The sequence below is a fragment of the Danio rerio genome, chromosome 21 (genome assembly GCF_049306965.1).
Source record: "Danio rerio strain Tuebingen ecotype United States chromosome 21, GRCz12tu, whole genome shotgun sequence".
Classification (NCBI taxonomy): domain Eukaryota; kingdom Metazoa; phylum Chordata; class Actinopteri; order Cypriniformes; family Danionidae; genus Danio; species Danio rerio.
The window spans coordinates 6,759,656-6,776,404 of NC_133196.1; the positions used below are offsets into that span (position 1 = coordinate 6,759,656).

The 16,749-nt window shown below is 43.0% G+C and overlaps 1 protein-coding gene and 1 long non-coding RNA gene across 7 annotated transcripts in view; one reads left to right on the forward strand and one right to left on the reverse strand.

Annotated features, from left to right (window-relative positions):
• The window catches only part of LOC137488778 (uncharacterized), a 385,094-nt gene that overhangs the window by 139,019 nt on the left and 229,326 nt on the right, over positions 1–16,749 (reverse strand). For all 6 annotated transcript variants that reach the window (XR_012397097.1, XR_012397099.1, XR_012397098.1 and 3 more), the window contains one exon: positions 4,330–4,444. This is a non-coding gene — a long non-coding RNA (uncharacterized lncRNA). The remainder of the gene's footprint in view (positions 1–4,329; positions 4,445–16,749) is intronic.
• On the forward strand, positions 4,958–16,571 carry ly6m6 (lymphocyte antigen 6 family member M6). Its single transcript, NM_001386326.1, has 5 exons — positions 4,958–5,087; positions 5,178–5,282; positions 12,695–12,841; positions 14,364–14,474; positions 15,895–16,571. Exons 1-5 carry the CDS (start codon positions 5,039–5,041, stop codon positions 16,083–16,085), a joined length of 603 nt encoding a protein of 200 aa, NP_001373255.1. The 5' UTR covers positions 4,958–5,038; the 3' UTR covers positions 16,086–16,571.

Below are 16,749 nucleotides of genomic sequence, written 5' to 3' on the forward strand. Positions count from 1 at the left end.
CAGAGCGCATAGGAGATAAATGACGTCACTACATAATAACCGGTTATGGTTATTACTGAAACGATACCGAATTGTCCGCGTCTGCATCGCGGTGCACTGAAGAAACAATTAATTTTGACACCCCTATTTTAAATCCCTCCATGGCCTGGCCCCTGATTATATTTCTGAGCTAAATATTATACACCAACCTGTGAGGTCTCTTTGATCTAAGGATTGTCTCTATTTGATAGTTCCACAATCACGCTTAAAAGCTTTAGCTGGCTTTACCTTTTAATCATGTGATGTGAGTTTATGTATTTTGGTTTTGTGTATATTTGCATGTGTTTTATGTATAGCACTTTAGTACCCGTTGGTTTGTTGAAAGTGCTATAGAAATAAAGTGAGTTGAGTTGAGTTGAGTTTACGTATACTTGTTTGCTTATTAGACTATGTAAGACTCATTATTATGATGAATATTAATAAATGTTTGAGTAGTCGACTAATGCATGACTTCTTGCGTTCTACTTTGCTCCAATTTAGTTGCCAAGTCTTTTGCAGTTCTAGTTTGAGGAAGTGTTTGATGTTTTGCCATTGTATTTTCCCATTTCTTCTTTAAACAAACATTTGTACTCTACTGTCTGCCTAAGTTATCACTCAGCGTCTGCACTTTCTGTTTAGTAGCATTTCTGACAGCTTTTCACACCCATTGCACTTGCAAAACAAACCATCTGAGTTCTGAGTGAAGGGGGAATGTGATAGTCCTTTCCTGATTACATACCATCAACTTTACTTTAACCAGATTCTAATGTAGCTGCAGTTCCCAAGAAACCCCTCAAAAGGAAATAAGACGTCTGGCCTAAATGAATTTCCTTGTTAGTAGCTGCTGGTCTAACAAGTCGATCGAGATAGCTGAAAACTAATGTTTATCTTTTACTACTTAAAGACATTTATATAAAACCATGTAGTTATAAACATAGCAAATGTACAATGATTAATTATTACAAAATGCAGCAGCCAGAGTTCTTACCAGGTCTAGAAAATACGATCATATCACTCCAATTTTATCCTCCTTACACTGGCTGCCTGTTAGGTTTCGTATTGAATTTAAAATATTACTTCTCACCTATAAAGCTTTAAATAATCTAGCTCCTGTTTATCTAACCAACCTTCTGTCTCGCTACAATCCAACTTGCTCTTTAAGATCTCAAAACTCAGGGCTTCTGGTAGTACCTAGAATAGCAAAGTCGAGTAAAGGAGGTCGAGCCTTCTCCTTTATGGCTCCTACACTCTGGAATAGCCTTCCTGATAATGTCCGAGGCTCAGACACACTCTCCCAGTTCAAAACTAGATTAAAGATCTTTCTGTTTAGTAAAGCATACACTCAATGCATCACTTAGCGGGTTCCACACAGGCTTCTGCATCTTGTTTATATACAGTACACTATGAACAACAGCTACGCTAATTATTCTCTCTATCCTCTATTTCCACGTGTCGATACTCATCCCGAGGTCCTCAGATTATGTGGAGTCACTGATTGGATCCAAGACCAGCGACGAGATGATCCCAAGGTTTCCATATCCGGGACCAGGCCGTATCCTGAGCTGCTGCTGCGCTGGTGGTCATGGGGAGTGGAGAACATGAGTCTGATTCCAGCGACGCTCCAGGTGTAACAGGTATGAAAATTATTATTCGCTTTAAGTATAGAATTACACAAAATATGTATTTTATCTAATGTGTTAGTAAGTGTACCTGAGGTGTTTGTTAGTGTGTGTCTTTTCCTTTAAATTTCTAAGGGAGCTCACGCTGTTTAATTTCCTGTTTTGCGCCCGCCTCTTCCCTTTCTGCACTGACTATGCATGGGAGAGGTGGGTGTCTGCTAAGCTCCAATTAATCTTTAATCATCTTTACTTTATAAATAACTTTTAAAGCTAGTTTTCATGTTTAAATAATATTTATACCTTTATTTTTCACATATATTTCATTATTTTTGTGTTATCACTTAAATGGAGGTTTTGATTAACTTTAGCCTAACTGAAGCATGTGAATGCTAAAATGCATTGCACTTTTAACAGAAAAGCTGTAAGGGCGAAGACACACTGTAAAAGCTGTGCTTTTTGATTTATTCTCAGGTATGTTTTGTCACTTTGTTAATATTGTTTGGAGTTTTGTTCTATCTTTCTCTTCATCTCTTCCCTTTCTGCACTGACTATGCATGGGAGAGTGAGTAAAGAGCCGTCACAACTGCAGATTTCCGACTGGTTAATCCTAAATAAAACAAAGAAAACACAACGCAGAACCGGTTACACAGGGACAGACGAGTCTTTGCTGAGGCCAGCTTCCAGCCTCCACCGCAGTGACTGAAGCTCTGCACAAGACTTTTGGCCAGCGGAGAAATTAAAATGGTCGTGCCCAACTGAGTCTGGTTCTCTCAAGGTTTTTTTTCTTCAATCTCCTATCAGGTGAAGTTTTTTTTTCCCTCTCCGCTTTCGCCACTGGCTCGCATGGTTCAGGATTGATAGAGCTACGCATCTATGAATTTGCTCTTCAGTGTTTGAACTCTCAGTAATGATTTTAAATCACACTGAACTGAGCTAAACTGAACTGAACTTAAACACTAAAAACTGAACTACACTGTTCCAGTTACTATGACCATTTATGTGAAGCTGCTTTAACACAATCCACATTGTAAAAGCGCTATACAAATAAAGCTGAATTGAATTAAGAGTGCGGCAACTTGTGGCAGTAAAAGTCATCAGTAGGCCCACATGGAATCTGCACATGCAAAAATAAGATTTCCACAGATGTATATCGCATCATTCAGTCTATTTATTTACTTGCCACAGCTATATCACCCTGCAGCGCAAGACTGGCAACTAACTGAAGCTAAGCAGGGCTGAGCCTGGTCAATACCTGGATGGGTGACCCGATGGGAAAGTTAGGTTGCTGTTGGAAGTGGTGTTAGTGAGGCCAGCAGGGGGCGCTCAACCTGCAGTCTGTCTGAATCCTAATGCCTTAGCAAAAGTGAAGGGGACACTATACTGTCAGTAGGCACCATCTTTCAGATGAGACGTTAAACCGCGGTCCTGACTCTCTGTGGTCATTAAAAATCCCATGGCACTTCTCTTAAAGAGTAGGGCTGTAACAGTCACACTGTAACCCCAGAGTCCTGGCCAAATTCCCTGCATTGGCCCTTACTAATCGTTGACTCCCAATCATCCCTATCCAACGAATTGGCTCGATCACTGTCTCTATACTCCACCATTAGCTGGTGTATGATGAGCGCACTGGCGCTGTTGTTTTGTGGCTGCCATCGCATCATACATGTGAATGCTGCTCACTGGTGGTGGTGTGGAGAGACCCCCCTCATGACTGAGAAGCGCTGTGGGTGTATGGCCATTCACAATAAAATGCGCTATATAAATACACACATTACATTACTTGTGTAAATTTATTTTATTCAGTTTTTAAATTAAATTCAGTAATATTATAGATTAATATGAAAATGTTCATTTGATTTAGTTACAATACAGTTTGTAAAGTAATATTTTCTGCCGTTTAGTGAATATATTATATAAGAGACTCGCTTTGTTTACCAAATAAGAGGATGTAATTGAATGTAAACAATAAACAAAAGTTTAAAAGGTATTATTTTTTATTTTGTATATTACAGTTTTAATTACAATACTCCCAAAATCATTCCGCACAAATATGCAGATTTTTTACAAAATTCTATGCAGAAAAAGCAAAAAATGTCTGCAGATTCTGTCTAGCCCTAGTCATCGACAACATTTACTGTGCTTCTTATTATCATATCAAACAGAAATAATCTTTTTTATTTACACTGCTGATTTTAGCAGTTTGGGCAAAGAAAAGAGTACTTAAAGGCTTACGATTCAAAAAGAAATAATAATTTTTATGTACACTGTTTTTTTTTTCTCAGTCTATGCAAGAAAATGGTGTAACTAAAGGTATTTACCTTAAAAAGAAATTAATCATTTTATGTACAATGTTTGTTTGATTTTTGTCACAGTTTAAACAAAAAAACAGTGTACTTAAACGCTTTTAAGTCTAAAAGGAAATAATCATAGGTATAATGTTGTTGTTTTTTTTGTTTTTTTCAAAGTATAAACCAGGAAATGGTGTACTTAGAGGCTTATAATTTCAAAAGGATATAATCGTCTTTAAGTACAATGTTTGTTTTTTGTTTTTTTTTTTGTTTGTTTTTTTGGCACAGTCTGAGCAGGAAAATGGTACTTAGAGGCTTTTTATTACAAAAGGAAATAATCATTCTTACATAGACTGTGGTTTTATTACAGTTTAAGCAAGAAAACAATGTCCTTAGAGGCTTACCTAAGAGATGGTTCACTCATAAAAATAAAACTTTCCAAGGTTCATCCAGATATGGAAATTCTGTCCACTTTTACTCGTCATGATCTTGTTCCAAAGCTCCAAGTCTTTCTTTCATCTGCGGAGCACAAAAGAGAAATTTTAGGCCAAATGACATTGAATCAGTAAATCAGTAAAATAAACATGACTGTATTAAAAAAAATATTGAAACAAAATCCTTAATATGTCTATTTTTGTTGATGAAAATGGAGTGGTTTAGGCTAAATTTTACATATCTTAATGAAAGTTATGATAATTAGCAAAAACATATTCTGAATAGTTATTATGAATGATTACAATCTTATTATTATCATTTTATTACATTAGTCAGTCAGTAATTTTCATTGTTATTAATAGATTTATAAACCATTGTTAGTGTTTAAGTATTTGACTAAAAATTGTATAATGGTATAAAGGAAGAATATTCATACCAGACCCACAGCTAAATTTGATAAATGTTAAATGTATTCATTAAAAATTTACTTTAAATACAGTAAATAATAATCAATTATTTCAAATCTGGTGCGTATTGAACTCTTTATTTAAAACTTTCTTTTTCAGTCACACCCTTTTTCACACCCTTTTTTGCATACTCTTAAGTCTCGCCTCTTTTGATAAACTATAAAATGGGCAGTAAAACAGAAACATCAACTCATTCTCCTCCTGATCAAAGATGCATCTGCAAATCTCAGCTTTTCTTTTATTTGCTCTTTTTACTGCAGGTAAAGGATGAACTGCTTGAATTGAAATTCAAATACAGATCACTAATGTCACTCTCTCACTAATATCTTTCTCCTTTTTTATTACTAAAGGACACTCTTTATTCTGTAATCAGTGCCCGGGTCAGCAGAGCTCCTGTGATCAGATACCATGCCCCAGTGGTTTTTCCAGCTGCTTTGCTGCAACTGCATACGCAAGTAAGTTCAGTGTAATGCATTGAGATTTGCTGCTATAAATGACTGATGGAGATGCTGATATAATTGAATGGTGCTGTAAAAGTATTCATGTAAATTATGTTCAACTTTTTTATTAAATATACCTATTTACTATATAACTGCAGGTTAATCATGCCTTTATATAATAACTTTAACTGTTAAAAGGTATAAGTGATTAATAAAGTTATTGTAACTAATAATTTTAACTTTTCTGATCTTGATTATATTGCAATAATGTGCTCCTGTAAAGCTGCTTTGAAACGTTCGAGGTTACAGAAGTAACCCTTCGTTCCCCGAGGAGGGGAACGGAAGTGCCATGAATGGGAGGATTCGGATCAGAAGCCGCTTATCTGGAGAGTATTGAACGGGCCAATGAATGAAATTAATTGGCAGCGTAAGCTTGCGCAGGTGTGCGACATCTGCAATCATCTCAGCATATAAGCACACCTGAAGCCAGCAGACGCCATCCTTTTAAGCTGAAGAGACTTTCAAACAGCTAAGGGACAGTCATTATGGCGACGGAATATGGCACTTCCGTTCCCCTCCTCGGGGAACGAAGGGTTACTTCTGTAACCTCGAACGTTCCCCTTCGGTTGGGGAACTTCAGTGCCATGAATGGGAGAATATGGAAAGCGCCATAATGACTGCACCTTACCAACACCCCCGATGAGGAGATAGTCAAGCAAGCGTGACGCACCCACATCATGGGGGGCGCGGTCCTCCAACGTGTCCCTGGCCCTAATTTATCCTACTTCAACAGAAGTTTTACGGATTTAGATATATTTTTTGGGAAGTCGTGAGCATCTAGATAATTCTAGGAAATACGACAGTACGTTGGGAAGCGTGCAATCCCGATAGGGAGGACGCTGCGGAGGCCATCCGTTACCCAAGGGGGGGATAGATGGCAGAATTTACCTATGGACTAGCCCTAAAAAGGGGGAGTACGCATAGCAAAGAGTGGTTAGCGGAGAGGGAAGACACGGGTCCGCCCAGGGGGGGGACTTAACCGTGGCGGAATAAGCATATGGGATCGCCTAGTGGGGATCACGCATAGCAGGCACCTATACCCAAAACGCGGGCTGACCAGCGGGCAGACCTACAACGTAGTGGGCCAGCAAGTGACTCCTCCGCTGAGTCAGTGCTGGGGGCCACGGAGGAATCTGCAGGGCTCACCTGACGGGGAACTTTACTGACAGATAAAAAAGGCGCACGTACCTCCGTGTTAGGGAGAATGGCGCAGCAAGCGTGTTTCAACACCCTACCGAGTTGTCTCCTCAATCACCAAAGGGTTACCTAATACCCTTGAGGAAACCGTCTCCACTCGCAGATTGTAAAACCTTGCAAATGTGTTGGGTGTCGCCCAGCCCGCAGCTCTACAGATGTCTGTTAGAGAGGCGCCGCGTGCACGCGCCCAAGAGGATGCAACGCTCCGAGTGGAGTGTGCACGTACTCCCGGGGGACACGGCTGACCTCGACTCGAATAAGCGAGTGAAATGGCATCCACAATCCAGTGGGATAATCTTTGTTTCGATACGGCACTTCCCTGCTGCCGACCGCCATAACAGACAAAGAGCTGCTCAGATGATCTAAAATTCTGAGTACGGTCCACATAAATGCGCAGAGCGCGAACTGGACAAAGTAAAGAAAGGGCTGGGTCTGCCTCCTCCGGGGGCAGCGCTTGCAGGTTCACTACCTGATCTCTAAAGGGGGTGGTAGGAACCTTGGGCACATAACCGGGGCGGGGTCTCAGGATAACGTGAGAGTAATCCGGCCCGAATTCCAGGCACGAGTCACTGACCGAAAATGCCTCCAGGTCCCCGACCCTCTTGATGGAGGCCAACGCAACCAGCAGAGCTGTCTTCAGGGACAGAAATCTTAGAGATACTGATTCGAGTGGCTCAAAGGGATCGGATCGCAGACTCGTGAGAACGAGGGCGAGATCCCAAGAGGGCATGAGAGGGGGGCGAGATGGATTAATTCGCCTAGCACCCCTAAGGAACTGGATGACCAGGTTATGCTTTCCCACGGTGCCGCCAGCTACCGCGCTATGATAAGCGGAGATGGCGGCCACGTAAACCTTGAGAGTGGAGGGCGACAGCCTGCTGTCCAACTTCTCTTGAAGGAAAGAGAGCACAACACTAATCTGGCAATTTCGGGGGTCTTCTCTGCGAGAGACGCACCATTCAGTGAATAGACTCCACTTCAGGGCGTAGGCGCGCCTCGTGGAGGGGGCTCTAGCCTGAGTGATGGTATTAACCACCGCAGTCGGTAGGTTACCTAAGTCTTCCTCGCGTCTAGGGACCACACGTGGAGGTTCCAAAGATCGGGGCGAGGGTGCCAGATGGTGCCCTGTCCCTGAGAGAGTAGGTCCTCTCTCAAAGGGATCCGCCAGGGGAGGGCCGTCGCGAGGAGTGAGAGCTCTGATATCCAGGTCCGGTTGGGCCAAAGGGGCGCAACTAGCAGAACCTGTTCCTCGTCCTCCCTGACCTTGCACAGAAACTGCGCGAGCAGGCTCACTGGGGGAAACGCATACTTGCGCATGCCCCGAGGCCAGCTGTGGGCCAGTGCATCCGTGCCGAGAGAGCCCTCGGTCAGGGAAAAAAACAACTGGCAGTGAGCATTCTCGGGGGAAGCAAACAGATCGATCTGGGCCTACCCGAATCGCGCCCATATCAGCTGAACAGACTCGGGGTGGAGTCTCCATTCTCCAGGGCGTAACAGCTGTCGTGAGAGCGCATCGGCTGCACGATTGAGCGTGCCTGGGACGTGAATGGCGCGCAGCGATTTCAGCCGCGGGTGACTCCAGAGGAGCAGACGGCGGGCGAGCTGAGACATGCGGCGAGAGCGCATACCCCCCATGCGGTTGATATACGCCGCCGCCGCCGTACTGTCCGTCCTGACCAGCACGTGTTGCCGCTCCAGCACCGGTAAAAAGCGGTGTAGAGCGAGGAACACTGCCAACAGCTCTAGGCGATTGATATGCCAATGCAGCTGGGCACCCTTCCAGAGGCCCGCAGCCGCATGCCCGCGACACACGGCCCCCCAACCCGTGTTGGAAGCGTCTGTTGAAACAACAACATGGCTGGACGCCTGTCCTAGAGGCACACCGGCCTGTAGGAACGAGGGGTCGTTCCAAGGGCTGAGGGCGCGGCGACACAGCGCAGTAACCGAGACCCGGTGTGTGCCAGCGTGCCATGCGCGTCTGGGGACCCGATCGTGAAGCCAGTGCTGAAGTGGTCTCATATGGAGCAACCCGAGCGGCGTGACGGCGGCTGCGGATGCCATATGCCCCAGGAGCCTCTGAAAGAACTTCAGTGGGACCACTAGTTTGCTGTCGAGCTCCCTCAGACAGTTCAGCAACAGGCGAGCGCGTTCCTCGGAGAGGTGCGCTACCATGGTGATCGAGTCCAGCTCCATCCCGAGAAAAGAAATCCTCTGCACGGGGGCGAGTTTGCTCTTTTCTCGGTTGACCTGAAGCCCCAGTAGGCGGAGATGCCGAAGCACCTCGTCCCTGTGCATAATCAATTGCTCCCGCGAGTGGGCTAAAATCAGCCAGTCGTCGAGATAACTGAGTATGCGAATGCCCGCGAGCCGAAGGGGCGCTAGGGCACCCTCCGCGAGTTTGGTGAAGACCCGCGGAGACAGAGAGAGCCCGAAGGGGAGGACCTTGTACTGCCACGCTCGACCCTCGAACGCAAACCGCAGAAATTGGCGGTGGCGTGGAAGAATGGAGACATGGAAATACGCGTCCTTCAGGTCTATGGCTGCATACCAATCCCGAGGACGAACGCATTGGAGAATGCGCCTCTGCGTGAGCATTCTGAACGGCAGCTTGTGCAGACAGCGGTTCAAAACGCGCAGATCTAGGATTGGCCGTGACCCACCGCTCTTTTTGGGTACGATGAAGTATGGGCTGTAAAACCCACTCTCCATCTCGGCTGGAGGAACCGGCTCGATTGCACCCTTCGCCAGGAGGGCAGCAATCTCCTCTCGCAAGACAGGGGCGGACAGGGGGTTGACCCTGGAGAAATACACGCCCGTAAACTTGGGGGGCCGTTTCGCGAACTGAATCGCGTAACCGAGTCTGATTGTGCGTATGAGCCACCGCGAGGGGCTGGCCCGCGCTAACCAGGCAGGCAGAGCCCTCGCTAATGGAGTCACCGCTACAATCGCTGACGTACCAGCGGTGGGGCAGCGCGGAGTGGGTGTGCTGATCCGGGAAGCACGAGGGTCCCGCGGAAAAGCTGGAGGAGAGCGATTCGCTCTGGCTCCGCACCCTGACTCCGGAGAGGGGGCTGGAGGGCTGAGGGAAGGGAGACCGTCCCCCCAGCGCTCGTGAGCCACTGGCGAAGCACGTAGAGTCTGTGAGCCGGAAGGCAGCGCGTCCCGGACTGGCAGAACTCGTGCAGTCACATCCGGGGAAGGGAAAAAGTGCTCTTTTACTGATGTTTTGGTGGCACTGAAAAGTACCGTTGTTATCGGGGCCCCGCCCTCCAGCGGGGAAAGAGCAAGTTTCCTCCTCTCCGGATGGCCTGTCTCAGGGACGCTTCGCGGTCCGTTTACCGGACTTAACGGCGCCCTGGGCAGGAGGGGCTGCCTGCTTTCGAGGTGAACGCCACGCCCGCTTGGCCGGAGGCGCAGGCGGGGGCGGGGCAGCACTCGTTGGCGGGCGCCCTCGGCGAGGAACAGCGGAGGTGGATGGCTCGGCGGGCGGAGCGGGCTTACGGCCACGCCGATAGATGACATTGCCCATCGCATCCGACTGCTCTTTCACCGCCTTGAATTCCTGGGTGAATTCACCGACGGTGTCGCCGAACAGGCCAGCCTGGGATATGGGCGAGTCAAGAAAGCGAACTTTGTCAACGTCGCGCATATCGGCCAGGTTTAGCCAGAGGTGGCGTTCCTGAACCACAAGTGTGGACATCGTCCTCCCCAGCGCACACGCGGCGGACTTAGTAGTCCGAAGAGCATAGTCGGTCGCGGTGCGCAGCTCATGTAATAAGCTTGGGTTGGACCCGCCCTCGTGCAGCTCGGCCAGCGCCTGCGCTTGGTAGCGCTGGTAGGTGGCCATCGCGTGCAAAGCAGAAGCAGCCTGGCCCGCAGCCTTATAAGCTCTGGCTCCGAGGGAGGCAGACAACCTACAGGCTTTGGACGGGAGGCGGGGCAAACCCCGCCACGTAGAGGCGCCGCGCGGACAAAGATTGACCGCGATAGCGCGCTCCACTGACGGGATCGCCTCATACCCCCTGGCAGCTCCGCCGTCAAGGGCGGTGAGGGCGGAGGCACTCGCAGCACGGGCAGAGAAAGGTGCCCTCCAGGACTGCGTGAGCCTACTGTGCACTTCCGGGAAGAAGGGGACGAGAGGCTTCGAAGGCTTCGCCTTCTGGTCCTCTACGTAGCACCCATCTAGTCGGTCCGGCCGCGGAGCTGGGGGATAAACCATCTCCAACCCCACGGCCGAAGCAGCCCGGGAAAGCACGGCTAACATGTCCGCTTCAGGATCCGATTTGACAGCGCTCACCTGCCCAGAGGGGGCGAGCGGGTCCGGATCTTCGTCGGACAGTGAAAGCCCACCCTCCGATGCCGCGGAGGACATCTGATCTCCGGTGTCAGCGAGTGTGAGAGCTACCATCTGGTTAGACGGATCACTCTCACCACCCGAAGCTTGGATGGAGCGCCGTGAGGAGCGAGAGGTCCGCGAGCCCGTGGGCGGCGGATTAGCTCCCGCTGAAACCCTCAGATCTGCCCGAGCGCCCGCTGCTTTTTTAGAACAGGAGGCAACTGGGGTGGCTCGCTCTCTTGCGAAAGTTAGCCGCGATCTTAGCTGTGCAACGGTCATGGCATCGCAATGACGACATGAACCGCCCGCGAGCACCGCATTAACATGCTGGACCCCCAAACATGCAATGCAGTGATCGTGTCCATCATCCGGAGACAGGAAACCCCCGCATCCAGAAACGCACAGTCGGAGCGCCATCCTGAAAAGGACGTGCTGCACGACTGTGTTGCTCTTTTAGGAAAGTTGCAACTATACGCACCGCTCTGGAGGACCGGACCCAAAGAACCGCAGGCAAGGGAGTAACCCAGCTCGACCGTCTGCCACCGCGAAGACCCACTCTGGACCGGGAGACACACTCGTTCGCTCTGAAGTGCTGATCAGCAAGAGGAACCCTCATCGACTCACTCAGAAAGGATCTGAAGCGAAAAGGATGGCGTCTGCTGGCTTCAGGTGTGCTTATATGCTGAGATGATTGCAGATGTCGCACACCTGCGCAAGCTTACGCTGCCAATTAATTTCATTCATTGGCCCGTTCAATACTCTCCAGATAAGCGGCTTCTGATCCGAATCCTCCCATTCATGGCACTGAAGTTCCCCAACCGAAGGGGAACAATAATTACTGTGAAAAGCGCTATACAAATGAACTTCAATTGAATTGAATTGAAAATAATATGTTCAATATAGATTCCATTTTTTGATTCGATGTGTGATTTCAACTTTTTAAAATGAAAACAAATCCCAATTCGCTTTGTTTTAATCTGCGATTTGTTTTTTTATGTTCAAACTACATGATTTTCTTTTACAATTAAATAACATGAAGTTGCAACATAGGCTCATTTTGAAAACGTAGCCCTATATATGTTTCTGGAGACCGCAAATTATGTAGCCAGAAGTATGTTTGGCTGCATTCCGTTTTTAAAACCAACGCTATTTACGAATATTTTTTCCAAATGACGTCTAACAGAACAAGAAAATGTTCACAGTATGTCTGATAATATTTTTTCTTTTGGAGAAAGTCTTATTTATTTTATTTCGGCTAGAATTAAAGCATTTTTTAATTTTTTTAAACCCATTTTAAGGTTAATATTATTAGCCCCCTTAAGCAATATTGTTTTTCAATTGTCTACAGAACAAACCATCGTTTTAAAATGACTTGCCTAATTACACTAACTTGCCTAATTAACCTAGTTAAGCCTTTAAAGGTCACTTTAGGCTGTATACTAGCATTTTGAAAAATATCTAGCCAAATATTATTTACTGTCATCAGTAGCAAATCAGTTATTAGAAATTTAAACTATTATGATTAGAAATGTGTTGAAAAAAACTCTCTGTTAAATTGAAATTAGGGGAAAATATACAGGGGTGCTAATAATTTAGTAGTGCTAATAATTATGATTTTAACTGTACATATAAAATAAAATCCAAGATACTGCAGATCACATTTTATTTTATTCTGCAATATGATAACAGTTTATATCACAAAATTGTGTCTGTTTGTTTTCTGCATTGCAGGTGAGTAAGTTGCAGCATTTTGAAAACTTTGCCAGATCTCTACATATATGTATTCCACCAAGATGATGTGCAGCTAAACTGTTTTTTCTCCTGTGTATTTTAGGTGCATTAGGTTCCAGTACTTCTCTGGCAACAGTTAAAAGTTGTGCTCCAGCAAACGGCTGTCCGAGTGGCTCCATTAACCTCGGCAATGTAAAACTGACTTCTTACTGCTGTAGCACAGACCTGTGTAATAAAGATGATGCACCAGGTATAGTATTTTACAGTCAATAGTTTACATTACTTTTAGTTAGGAGCAGGGCCGGAGTGGGACTCCTTTTCAGCCCTGGAGTTTCAAGCCTCAGACCGGCCCACCTCAGTTCACGACTGACTATATTAAAATAAGGTCATTTCCAATTCAGTTGTTAATTACACTATCACGTCTTTTTTTGAGAAAACAGCTGCTTTAGAACTTCAAATGTTCAACAACCCTAACAGTATTATATGTCTTAACAATAAAAATGAAAACAATAAATTATTCTATCGAGGATTGAACCCAGGTCCGCAGAGTCTTAACCTAATGTGCTAACCGCTGGACCACAACAGCTGTGTACAATAAGGAGACACAACTAAGTTTTATCATCATTAAAAGAGAAGAGTTGCGAAAAGAGAAAAGAGAAGAGTTGCGATAAAATAATGAATAAAAAGGCTGTGGTCAAGTAAATAAATACATTTAAAAAGTGTGACTGCTGAGAGCAACAGATTCTGGAGCTAGGGACACCGGCCCTCGCGGCCAAAAAACGGACCGGCCCACCGGGAATTCTCCTGGTCCTCCTGATTAGCCAATCCGGGCCTGGTTAGGAGTGTAATGATACACAAGTCACAATTCAATCAATGTCTATACTGTACTCAAGGTTTTATCTCGATACTGTATGCTGAAATAAGAGTTTAATATTAGTATTATTTCTCAAACATAAAAATCAGTTATGATGTCGGGAATGAGCGTGTTTGCTTGAATGAGAGAGTGTATGGGTTTGTCCCAGCACTGGGTTGCGGCTAGAAGGGCATCCGATCCACTCAAAAAAAAGTATGTTTGCTGTTTATTCAAACTACTTACTTAAAATATGCAGAAACAACACAATTATTGATTTTTTTTTTTGGTGGACAAATAATTTGTTTTATTTTCAATTCACTTAAATTTTTAAAAACTAAAAAGTTTACTTAATTCAAGCTTCAAGCTGTCCCAACACAAATCGATTGTGTGGAACCCAGCATGTTAAAAGTAGTAGAGTTTGTAATGATTTTGAAGTCGCAAATATACATCATTACGAAACCCAGAACATGAAAATGAAATTGACATTATTGGGTTAATCACAACTTATAAATTCGGTAAACTGAATATATAGATATTACATCTAGTAATGAAACGAAGTTTTATGAGAGAATTATTAAATGATAAATTGAAAATGAGACTAAAAATAATAATAGATAAATATGATGTGCTGTACAAGATTATAATTTATACATTACCAGCAACAGATCATTTTTCACTGCATTTAACTTTTTTTTTTTTTATTGAGCTGGTTATTTCTTGATTTTTATTAAAATTACAGGTTCTATGTTATGTTTGTTAAAACCAAGACATTTATTTCCTCTGATCCGTGACTCAAAAAAACATAATGTGATCTGAACCGTGAGATTTGTGATTTGCTACACTACTAACATTTAGTATGCAAAAAATATAGGAGAGAGAGTTGCTGTTAAAGAAAGCATGTATATTTTTCCACCTGCAGATCCCAGCAATAACATGCCGAATGGAAACCTGTGTTACACGTGTGTTGGTGTGGACTGCACAGCTAAAATGGCCTGCACAGGGAGTGAAGACCGCTGCATGAAAGCAACATGTAAGATTATTAAAGTCTTTATTTAACATCACTCCTAAGTTTACATTTAATTATGGCTGCATGATATCAGAAAAAAATAACAATGCGATATTTGGTTATTCTGCGATATACAGTTGAAGTCAGAATTATTGTCCCCCTTGGAATTTTATTTCCCAAATGATGTTTAACAGAGCAAGGAAATTTTCACAGTATGTCTGATAATATTTTTTCTTCTGGAGAAAGTCTTATTTGTTTTATTTCGGCTAAAATAAAAGCAGTTTTTAATTTTTTAAACACCATTTTAGGTACAAAATTATTAGCCCTTTAAGCTATATTTTTTTTTCGATAGTCTACAGACTATCAAACCATCGTTATACAATAACTTGCCAAATTACCTTAACCTGCCTAGTTAACCTAATTAACCTAGTTAAGCCTTTAAATGTCACTTTAAGTTGTATAGAAGTGTCTTGAAAAATATCTATTCAAATATTATTTACTGTCATCATGGCAAATATAAAATAAATTAGTTATTATAAATGAGTTTTTAAAACTATTATGTTTAGAAATATGTTTAAAAAATCTTCTTAAACAGGGGGACTAATTCTGACTTTAAGTGTATATATATATATATATATATATATATATATATATATACACACATATCAAATTTGAGTTTCAAATGCAAAATAATACTTAGTCTTCATCGTTTAATTATTCAATAAAATTTGTCATTATTAATTTTACAAACTTTGCAATTTTTAACATTGCAGATTCTGCGATGTGACTATTGCGAATGATCACATCACGATATCTATGCTGAAACAATACTTTTAATTATGGCTGCACGATATTGGAAAAATGTAACATTGCGATATATATATATATATATATATATATATTTTTTTTTTTTTTTTTTTTTTTTTTTTTTTGGCGATTAAGTATTGCAATATGAATACAATTTCTCCAGGTGACTTAATATCTCTATCTGGAAAGAATTCATAATGTTTGATCGATTGGGATGATTTTGCAGTGGGAGTGCATCTGCATATAATCTGATAAACAATCTATAAATTTCCCCGACACATTTTTGTTGTTGTCAGTGCTATTTGCCATGCATTTTTGTATTTGCATGTGTTGTGAGAATTTTCATGAAAATGTTTAGTCAATGATTGATGAATTAATGTTTATTATTTGCATGTCCATAAAATCCAATAAATAATCGATAAACTTTTTGGGGTTCCACGACACATTTTCGTCGTTGTCTGTGCTATTTTAGCCTGATCTCATGAGGAAACTTAAGTATTTTCATTTTGTCAGTTTACGAGTTCAGTCATGAATGATCAGAATGATCACACTGCGATATTGATGTTGAAACAATATACTGTGCGGCCCTACTTTTAATGCATACATCACAGTAAACTCCAATGTTTCTTTTCCACAGGGACTTTAGGAGGCCAGACACTGGGTGTGAAAGGCTGTGTGTCTAAATCTATCTGTGATGCCGCAAGTTTGGTTCCTAATGTTAAGGGCATCTCATGCTGTCAGGGAAACTTGTGTAATGGAGCTAAAAGCATCACTCAAAGCTTCCTGTTCCTCTGTTTTCCTCTGCTCTCCTTTATCCTGATGCACTGAATACATGTTAAGATTCTATGTTATTTACAAATACTGTATATAGCGGGTATGTCTTCCTTACTGTATTTGGAGATTAATAATCGAGATGGGTTTTAATACAGATTTATAATTGGAGTTATGTGCATATTATGTCATTTCTGAATACAGGCTCTAAAGGGCAGTTTGTAAAAGAGTCAATAGCAGTGTGATGATCCATTATAAACATGCATTTATGAAATATGAACACTGTATCATTGTTCGTTTTTTACTGGATTGTTTGTTTAAGTACACAATTATAATTAAAATTATCTGTGATTTAAAAGCATACAATATTGACTTCTATAGCTTATTCATGCAGTGTTTTTAACCAATTATGAAATGCCTTTACAGTATATGTTTGTTTGAAGTACTTTGTTGTTTTTCCCCAGCAAATACTATTAAAATTTTATTAAAACTGATTTTAAATTAACTGAACTTGACTAAAAGCGATTAAAGGAACATTTAATTTCAGATCATCTAGTGTGAATGCATCATTTATTTGTGTTCGATGTGTTTGAATACAATTGCAAAAATGTCACGTTACTGAAAAACGTACTTAAGACATTAGCAGCTAATATGACTTGCATTTTTATGTAGATAATAAAACTGGGGGAGACACCATGGCTCAGTGGTTAGCACTGTCGCC